The 9,988-nt window shown below is 48.1% G+C and overlaps 1 protein-coding gene across 5 annotated transcripts in view; it reads right to left on the reverse strand.

Annotated features, from left to right (window-relative positions):
• Window positions 1–9,636, reverse strand: part of PHACTR2 (phosphatase and actin regulator 2) — a 264,714-nt gene extending 255,078 nt beyond the window's left edge. For all 5 annotated transcript variants that reach the window (XM_058668492.1, XM_058668427.1, XM_058668399.1 and 2 more), the window contains exon 1: window positions 8,996–9,636. In XM_058668492.1, coding sequence (XP_058524475.1) covers window positions 8,996–9,209 — 214 coding nt within the window. In that variant the 5' untranslated portion in view covers window positions 9,210–9,636. The remainder of the gene's footprint in view (window positions 1–8,995) is intronic.
• Window positions 9,637–9,988: the final 352 nt, after the last annotated feature.

Here is a 9,988-nt window from a genome sequence, read left to right on the forward strand (position 1 = left end):
TCCATTCTGTTCTCACAGTGCCTGCTGGAAATCTGCTTCGGTATCTCTGCTCCTGGTCAAATCAAACAAACCAGCAGGATGAGTAGTTCTATGTCTGGGTTCACCTCCTGAGGGCCCGTTGAACTACCCTTCTCATCTAGTTGTTGTTGGTGGTGCTGGTCAGTGTAATACCTCACTGTTGTCTCTGTTGCATTCCTGTGTCCGTCATATTCCAGGTGCCACTTTACCATCGGTCTGTCCTCTCCAATGTCTCTCTGTTAAAACGTGTCATTACCCTATTCTGCCACCTTTTTTTCCCTGGTTTTTAAAACAAACAAACAAACAAAAAAAAACATTTCTTTGAGAAGCAAAAAGTCTGAGTCAGAGAGATCTCCCAACTTCTGGTTCATTCCCCAAATTCCTGCAATAGTCAAGGTTGGCACAGGCCTGAAGTCAGGAGTTAGGAATTCAATCCATGTTTCCCACATGGATGATAAGAAGCCAACCATTTCAGATATCACTGCTGCCTTCCAGGGGCTCATTAGCAGGAAGCTGGAGACAGGAACCGGAATTAGGCATTTTACTTAGACACACTGATGTGGGACACGGACCTCTTAACTAGTCTTGCAGTCACTGCCCTGTGTTAATAGCTCAAATGGATTAGCATATATTATACAAGGTTATATGTTTGGGTGGTCTGAGGTGTTATAAAGTCATGTGTGTGATGCAGGTATTCAAATGATTATTATTCCTACTCAAATAATCATGATAACAGACAATAAATCAGCTTCCACAATATGTCCACTGTTATCGCCATCTCTGGAATGACCCTTCAACACCTCTCACTGACCGTAAACCTACATTTCTTCAGATAGACATGATTTTTATAAAGAGCTTTAACTCAAGTGTTATAAGAGTGATCATATGCTTTAGTCAAATTTTTAAAGCACTGTTTTGTTCAATAAAGTTAAAGTTGGAATATGACAATATTGAAAGACAGCTTTATTTTGAACATGTGAATACTATTACATAAACCGTATTTTGCATCATCACATTTTTTGTCACTGTATTAAGCATCTAGATAATGCTCACTTGGCTGCAAAAAAGAAGGGTTAAAATGCATTTTTTTTAAGACAGGCATAGTGGATTAAGCACCACTTAAGACATCCTCACTCCATATTGAAGTGCCAGTTTCCATTCAAGTTATGCTGCCTCCAAACCAGCTTGGGGTACAGTGGAATATGGCTCAAATATTTGGGTTCGTGCTGCCCACATGAGAGACCCAGAAGAAGTTCTGGATTTGTGGTTCTTGCCTAGGCTAGCTAGCCCATGGGAAGAGTAAACCAGCAGAAAGAAGATCTTTTGCTCTATCTGTTCTTTTGGCTTTGACATATATAAAAATAAAATTTAAAAACATTGAAAATATTTGTGATTGGTGTTTAACCTATACGAATATATGCCAAGCATTCAGACAGGTTAGATAACCAAGTCCAGGGCAGTATTTGACATGTTGTTAAGATGTCAGTTGGGACACCCACATCCCATATTGCACTGTCTGGGTTCAAGTCCAAGCTCAGCTTTCAATTATATCTTTCTGCTTACGTGTCCCTGGGAAACAGGATCCAGTACCTTTGTCGCTACCACCTATGTGGGAGACCTGGACCTAGCCTCCTGGTTTTGCAGGAATCAAACATTTATGTGAACCAGTGGACAGGATATCTGTCACTCTCATATAGCTAAGTTTAACAAAATAGAACATATATGAACAGATGATTACAGACAGATGTTGATGATCTAAGTCATGACCGTAAATTCTACATCACACACTGAAAATATATAAGCTGTTGATGGAAAAATGAACTGTTGTACCTATTACCTCCTCACCCTAGCTGTAGTCTGTGGCAGTGGATATAGATAATGTACTTTTTTGGAGTCACAACTTTCTTCCTATTATGAGTGATAAGCCACAACTATTTTTCTCAAGACTTCAAGAAAGTGTGAAATAAGATACATAAATGTCAAGCCATAGCCAGTAGGTCACTAAGGGAGTTAGCACTCAGAAGCCTTTCCAAGGCAGGTTGGTACAACCAAGTTCAGGCAGATTTCAGCCTGTGCGATCAAAGATAATGAGTCATCACGCACAGTCCTTTGAAAACACTAGACAGCTTCAGTATGTTTTCCTGAGCTTCACTCTAACTGAAACTACTTTGAGACAAGAAATGTTTCTTGTGCCTGAACTATGCTCACAACTCCAAGGTTAAGTAGTTTCTGATTTTAAAAAAATGCATGTGGGCAGTTAGAATTGAAGCATGCCAATCTGAAAATACTGGTAGAACTGTACATCTCAGAATAGTGAAGTCTGCTGTTGAGACAGGAAATCTGAAGCCCATGCACCCTAAGATGGACAGGCAACCGAAAGCTTGACAAAAGCCTTTTGACTCTGATGATCTCCCACCTAATGACATTTGCAACTTTAAAAAAGATGCAGTTTCCTCCCTGTTGGTGGAGACACATGAGTTATCTGCACCTGATGGAAATACACGCAGCAAGCTAGCATGGGGTAACAGAGGAGTGTGAGCTTTCAAGTTAGACAGATGTGAGTGTTGGTTCTGCTACTTTGCTGCTGGCTGTGGCATCTGTATGTTACTCTACCTTTCTGAAGTCTAGTTTCTTACCTCTAAAGTGGGGCTGACGCATGGTTGGATCACACAGGTGCTATGAAGATGTAGCATGATAATATATTTAATAATCTAGGGCAGAATTAGCTTGATTTCACTCCCTTCTAGCTGCACTTGTCTGCACCCTTGTACCCAGCACCCAGTGTGGACATTCCAGGCAAGCCACAGAGGAACCCCTGCCATGGTGACCCCATTGCCACTAGCCTCAGGCTGTGCTCACAGTCGTGACTTCCTCTTCACAAGCGTTACAAGTGATGTTTGCACAACACGCAAAGCTCTAATGAGCTCATGGGAAGTTCTTGAAAGACACTGCAAAAATCCTGAGTTGGTTATTTTTTAAATTCTGAAACATTTGGAGCTGACCATTTTTATGTAATGTGTGTGTGTGTGTGTGCAAGGCTGTGGACTAAACCCTGAGAATACGAAGATAAACATGCTTTATGTCCCCTTCAGTTTCATGGTGTAGGGAAGGAGACAACGCCATGAACAATTTCAACATGCCACCGTGGGTACTACTACAGAAGAATGAAAAAGAGCCCTTCCCTTACACATTACTTTGAAGCTCAAAAGCATTTTCCACACGCGTTAGCCTGACAAAAAGTAATCTGATGAGTGAGGGGAAGTGTTCCTGTTACTCATCATTTCCAGGGCCGACACGAGGAAGTCAAACACAGGGAGGTGAAGAGAGCCAGCCAAGACCACAGCAGTAACAACCACACATCTGGGTATCCATCTCTGATGTCTGTGTGCCCTCCAGGATGGTCACGGCCCACCAGGACTTCTCAGCACACGTTCTTCCCAAACCTGCAAATGCCTTACAAGAGTCACCTACAACATAGCTCCCAGGAAAAGGCCAGATATGGCAGCCTGTCCTCAACCTAGTTCTCTATTCCCCCTGCTTGTGCTCTCCCATAATACCCCTTCTCAAGAGCCAGCCAGTTTCCCTGTTGTGCTGGATTGTTTGGGAGCACTAATGCTTTTGTGTGTACTCTTTTTCCAGATTCTCTTCTTTCACCTCACTCAATTCCATTTTCCCATTTCTCCTCTAACTGAAGAGGGCCCAGAACTGAGCTACCTGAGCATGAGGACAGGGCACTAATCACAGCCCGTTCTTCACTGTTATTGGCCCATCTCTCACCACTAGACTGTGGTGTCCTTACAGCCTCTGTGTTTAGTCCGCTGGCTGTTTGTGCATCAAATACATGAAAATTTAAGACACACTTCCTGGCCTAGAGCACCCTCTGTAATAGTGGGGCCCAGACTCAATCCAAGTTTTGCCATCAGTCCCACAGTACCATGCAGGCACCACTGTAAATTACAAGTATCCAGAAAAACGAGAGGATCATGCATCTTTTGAGAGTATCAACAATTATTGTCAATATCGTTTCATCACTGTTGGCATCGCACGTGGTATATGGCTTACGTCACCAGGGATACTGAGCTCCGGCCCGGCCATGCACTTTCTGAGTGAGCTCTTTGCTTGCAGTCCTCTGTCTGCTCACCTCCGACACCTGAGGCTTAGTACAGCATTCCACACATGGCAACTCTAAGGATTAGTTGACCGACTGAAGCAATGACATGCTGCCACTGCTTGACTTTGCTTTCCAAAACTGACTTTGGCTTGGGGCCTGGGGCAGGGAGCACAGGGGAGTGGGGGTATGTGATCCAAAGCATCAATCCTTAGTCTCTGTGACCTTGATCCTGCAGTCTGCTGGGAAAATAGGCTCCACATGATAGGTCTTTTGGGGGAGTCTCAACTATGAAGAAACTTTCCTGAAGTCAGACACAAAAGCCAGAGCTAACAGGAAGTGAAGACCATGTGGTCGGTAGGTGGACAGGGGATGTGATGAGCTGTTTGTAAGGAAGCACCTGATGGGGGAGAGATTTGGTTGGGATGAGACAGTGAGAAAGCTGCCCAGTAAGGGGCAGACCAGCCCCTGTCAGCTGCGACCGCAGCAGCCTTAAGAAAGTGCTGGGGAAAGAAAGAGGAAATTGGTTACCTCAGTGCCCAACAACTTTCTGGTTTCAGCTCTAGGGCAGACATGACCCGACTTAACAGGGATCCCTTCACACTATAAGTAGATCTGAGCTTCAGGATGTAGTCTCTGCTATAGTGTAACAGGAGTCTGACAGCCTTTGTGGGATTCAGATACAAGCAGCCCATTTTAGGATGGAAGCCTGATCAACACACTCCTCACTGGGTGAGAAGTCCAGGACCTTAGTGCAAGAGGGAGTTCTCCTTGGGGAAGGGGAAACACATGTCCACGCCATGTGCACAACTTCTCCAGGGCAGAACACAGGCTGATTGGAGCCTTAAAGCACCTGCTCCACCTGGCACCCTTTTGCTTTGCCCAAGCTGGCTGTCCTTTTCTGGCAGAGTGGCCTTACTGTCCTATGAACAGACAGTCATAAAAAAGCAAACTTAGAGCCAGATGGTCCTTGTTTGGAGCAGGTGTCCAGTGTTCCTGGCCTAGGGCACCTCCAGTCTAGCTTATGGCCACACTCTGGCACAGCGTGTACTCTGAGGAACAAAGCATGGACAAGAAGAGTTGCAACCCTAGAGGTCGATGAGAGGCACTCTGGGAGCATTAGCAAAGTGTTGTTAAGAAGGGCTTTCTCCAACAGGAGAAACTGAGAGCAGAACTGATCTTAGCTGGCAGCTTGTGGCAGTGGCCTGGTAAGAGTGAGGATGGGCTGCCAAAACACCCCAGTTTGCTGGATTTCTCATTCCACTCGGCACAGATCACACCAGGGATTAAAGACTGAAGAAAAGGAGCCTGGAATTGCTATTACTTGTAACCCTTGACATAACAAGGCACAGGTAGACAGGAATCAGAATAATGAAACTGAAGGGTGTTCAACAGGTTCACAAAAGATGGCATTAAAAGATGAGTTTATTTCGATGTAAATGTTTTAGAAATGAGAGCCTGGAGCAGTGGTCCAATGGCTAAATCCTTATCTTGTACGCGCCAGAATCCCATATGGGTAACAGTTTGTGTCCTGGCTCCCTCACTTCCCATCCAGCTCCCTACTTGTGGCCTGGGAAAGCAGTAGAGGATGGCCCAATGCCACATGATAGACCTGGAAGGAGCTTCTGGCTCCTGGCTTTGGATCAGCTCAGCTCTGGCTGTTGCAGCCACTTAGGGAGTGAACCAGCAGATGGAAGATCTTTCCACTCTGTGGCTCCTTCCTTCTGTAAATCTACCTTTCCAAAAAAAATTAAATTTTTTTTAAAAAGTTTTTTAAATCCATGCATGGTTCTCTCACCATATGCATTGTCTAAGTACTTTTTTGAAGACTCCAGATGCTCCTTTTTGACTGAAGTATTTCTCTGTTCTACACAGAACGCACATGGTCAGATGCCATCCCCCGAATACTGTGAATACCTCTTGATCCTCCCATAGCCCTTATAGTTCAGAATAGTGCCTGGCCCAAGCAGGCCCACAGCCAGTTCCTGCTGGATGCTTCCAACAGAAACATGCCTGCAGCTACATTTTATTTGAAAAGCAAAGAAGGGCAGGCAGGCAAATTGAGAGGTTCCATCTTTTGGCTGCTTTCTCAAACACCTGCAACATTGAGTGTTGTTTCAGGCTGCAGCTAGGAGCCCAGTACTCCATCTGGGTTTCTCAGTGAGGGGCAGAGCCCCAGTGTAATCATTAGCCATCATCTGCTAAACCAGGACCTCTGACAGGGGACACATTTGTGCCAAATGGTAAAAAATGCTAGGGTTCCTTACCTGCTGAAAATTGGGATTATCAAAGGGATTTATCAGAAAAATTAAATATACCAAAGCTCCTAATACTGTACCTAACTCTGATCTAAAAATTACAGACAGGCTAAGTCAGCCTAGAGATGAAATTACCCCTTTGGAACATCCATGTTCGATTACAGTACTTAGGCTTGACTCCCAGCTCCGCTCTTGATACCTGCTTCCTGCTAATGCACACCCTCAAAGGCGGCAGGCAAGGACTCAAGTGCTTGGCTTCCCAACATCTAGATGGGAAACTTAGATTGAGTTCCAGGTCCTGCTTCACCCTGTCCCAACCTTTGCTGTTCTGAGCATGTTTGGAAGTAAACTGGTTGATGGAGGATCCCGCTCACATACTCAAATAAATAAAATAAAAATTGCAAAGCATAAAACTGAAGAGAACATCTCACTATATACTTTGTTGCAAATTGTAAAACACCAGTTTACCAGGACTATTAAAGTTTTGAAAACCTAGAACTTTTATTGAATTCCGGGAGTTCAAAAACCATAAGGCAAAAATCAATCTGTGGTTTTTTGCAGCAAAAATGATCCCAGCTTTCATAAGATCAGGAAGACCACTTATTTACTTCCAGTTATTTCAACTTTATTTTAAAAATGCACCTCTTTGACAACAGTTGAGTTTTGTTACAATTTTGATATACAAAACTATAAATGCATCATATTATGTAAAAATTAATTCCTCAAACCACAATTTAAAGTCCTTGAAGTATCACATGCTTTTTTTTTTTTTTTTAAACAAAGCAAACAAAAAAATCTAGTCATCACCTAGTAGAAAAGGAAAACTGGCTTGTCAAGGTGGTTTAGTCCCACAATGTTCACACAGTGCTAGCACTGAGCAGGTCTTTGAAAACATGTACTGTATTAATCAGATCTTTATTATAGCAGTTGGCTAAATGTAAGAAGCCAAGTCGCAATTTTATTATTTTAAAATTCTGAACAGCAAGAGAGGGAAGCAGACAAAAATCTACCCCTTTGTTCACTCCCCCAAACCCTGCAACACCAGGACTGGCCCAGGATGGAGCCTGACGGGCGCCAGGACCTCAGTTCTGGTCTCCCGTGAGAGGGAAGGACTTGAGCCATCACCTGGTACCTCCAAGAGACTCGTTAGCAGGAAGCTGGACTATGGCACAGGGCCAGTACGCAAAACCAGGCATTCTAATACCAACTGCAACCATCCCAAGCAGCATGTGAACTGCTGCACCAAACGTCTGCCCCACGAGTTTCTGCTGTACTTCAGTGGAAAGAAGGATGGAGGGGAACAAGCGTGGGAAGTGTGGGTGGCAGTATCCCATCTTTTGGAGTGACACTACTCTGTGACACCCCCTGGACAGCACACCTTTCACCCTCTCGGGCCACTTGACTTTGCGGAAGATGGTTTCCCTTCCTTGTGAACACTCAAGAACTCACAGCAGACAGCTAACTCACAGAAACCACCCGTTGGGAGGAACTACGTCTTACAAGACTTGGAATCAAGAACAGGGCTGAGAACGGTCCCTGGGGTTATTGAGGTGGGGAGAGCACCAACAGGGCTTGAGCAGATTCCACAACCAGCTCTCCAAGGTAACACAGGTCCAGGCCATCCCAGGCACCGGATTGCAATTCCCCAAGCAATGAGCCAGATTAAGATATATGACATAAAACAGTGGTTCTCCAGCTTGGCCACCCACCTTAAGAATCACCCAGTGCCCTGACAGTCCATATAGGCCGCATAGCAGAAAACAAACGGTGGAAACTTACTGCATCTGGTGAACTTTGACAAAACCAGCTCTACCATTCTTGGAGAACGTAGATGAATTATTTGATCTACAGGACAGTCCCTTGTGGGGCTTCCTTATTGTCATTCCTACTTTGAAACCTGCACCCTGAGAGACAAGATGAAGTCATTTTCTCGCAGCTACACAGCACAGGTGGCCCGCACAGGGTCTCGGCTACCCTTCTTCTGGCTCTGCCAAATGCCACTGCACCTGGCAGCTTAGAGGACCTGCCGTGTCCCTAGCGCACAGGTGCAGGTTCCGGGACTGCTTCAAGTCGCAGCGGAGGGTGATGCACCAGCTGCCCAGCCAAGCTCTCATCAACACCTGCATAGGTGTTCATAAAGAAGAAAAACTCCACATCCTCTTACCGGTACCCCGCGAAAGAACTCTCAATGTGCGAAGCCCGAGCAGTTTGCCTGGACTGTCAAGACCTACACTGGCCCATCCCCCGGTGCCAAGCGACCGCACCCTTCCAAGGGACCAAATTCGCACTCGAGACACAGAAGGCTCTTCTAGGTGACAGACAAACCCTGAACCGGGGCAGCCAGCCAGCGCTGCTTGGCGCCCTCAAGCCGAGCAGCCGGCAACCCGCACAATCGCCGCGAACGCGCACCCCGCAGCGGTGCTCTGACCTGGCGCGGGCATCTTCCGCCCGGGGTCCCCAAGCCTTTGCAGCCCAGCAACGGTGGCGGGGGAGGGGGCGCGTCCAATCTCGGCCTCCCCGCCGGCAGCCGGCCCCGGCCGGTGTCTGCGCACGTCCTGGCCGCCACCTGCCCGCGCACGGCCCTCCCTGCCAGCGCCCCAGTCTCCCTTACCTGAGCCGGAGATGTGGACGCGGAGTGGGCGGCCCCGGCTCGAGGACGCCGAGAGGTCGCTCTGGGAGCGGCCGCGGGGGCTCGGGTCCCCAGGCAGCCAGCGCAGGGCCGGCGGCGGGGCGGGCTCCTCGGGATCGGGGACCGGGGCCGTGGGCGCTGGTGCAGCCAAAGACTCGCCCGGGGGCCCCGGGGGGCGCTTGCCCTCCTCTGCCATCGGCTCGGGCGGCAGCGGCGGGCGCGGAGCACCGGGTGGGGCCGGCGCCGAGGGCTGCCCTGCTCGGCGCTGCCCCGTGCGCGGCCACCGGGAGGCCGCGGGGAGGGCGGGCGGCTGGACGCCGGGCGCCGCGGAGCCGGTGGGGAGGGCGGGAGGAGGAAGAGGACAGAAAAGTTTGCACAGGAAGGAGACGCCTACAGCCGGCTCTCGCTCCCGCGGGCGAAAGCCACAGGGCTCGGAGCTGGGCCGCCCTCGGTGCCCGCCAACCTGCCCGGCTGCTCCTCTTCTCCACCAAGCCCAGTCGCTGCCCCTTGACAGGATGGCAGCCGAGCGGGCCTCAGCAAAGTGGAGTTTGAGCTTTAAGAAGCCGCGTTGGTTAACCGTGTCCTGTCCACTGGGCTGGGGAGTAAGTGTCTTGGACACACCCTTGACCCGCCCCAGGGTGGCACAGGGATGAGCGTACCCAGTTCACACACAAGGGAATTCCAGCGCCAAAGGGCATTCATTGGCCTTTGTGTTTGCTGCACTGATAGATCCTGGCGGCGTTGGTAAAGTTAAACCCCTTGACAGTCCACCCCAATCCCCAGTCCTCAAAGCCCATCTCTACCTGTTACTGTGGCCTTCTCCGGTTTCTGCCTGCTGGATCAGACTCAGAACTCGCGTGTAAAAGGCCAGCCGTTCAGAACTCGATAAATATCCCCGGCTTGAGGGAAAGACGTCCACGTGGATGGCCAACATGCCACACCTTGCAGCAATTTTGCAAAATGGGCCTTGGAAAT

The sequence above is a fragment of the Ochotona princeps genome, chromosome 1 (assembly GCF_030435755.1).
Source record: "Ochotona princeps isolate mOchPri1 chromosome 1, mOchPri1.hap1, whole genome shotgun sequence".
In the NCBI taxonomy this organism is placed as follows: domain Eukaryota; kingdom Metazoa; phylum Chordata; class Mammalia; order Lagomorpha; family Ochotonidae; genus Ochotona; species Ochotona princeps.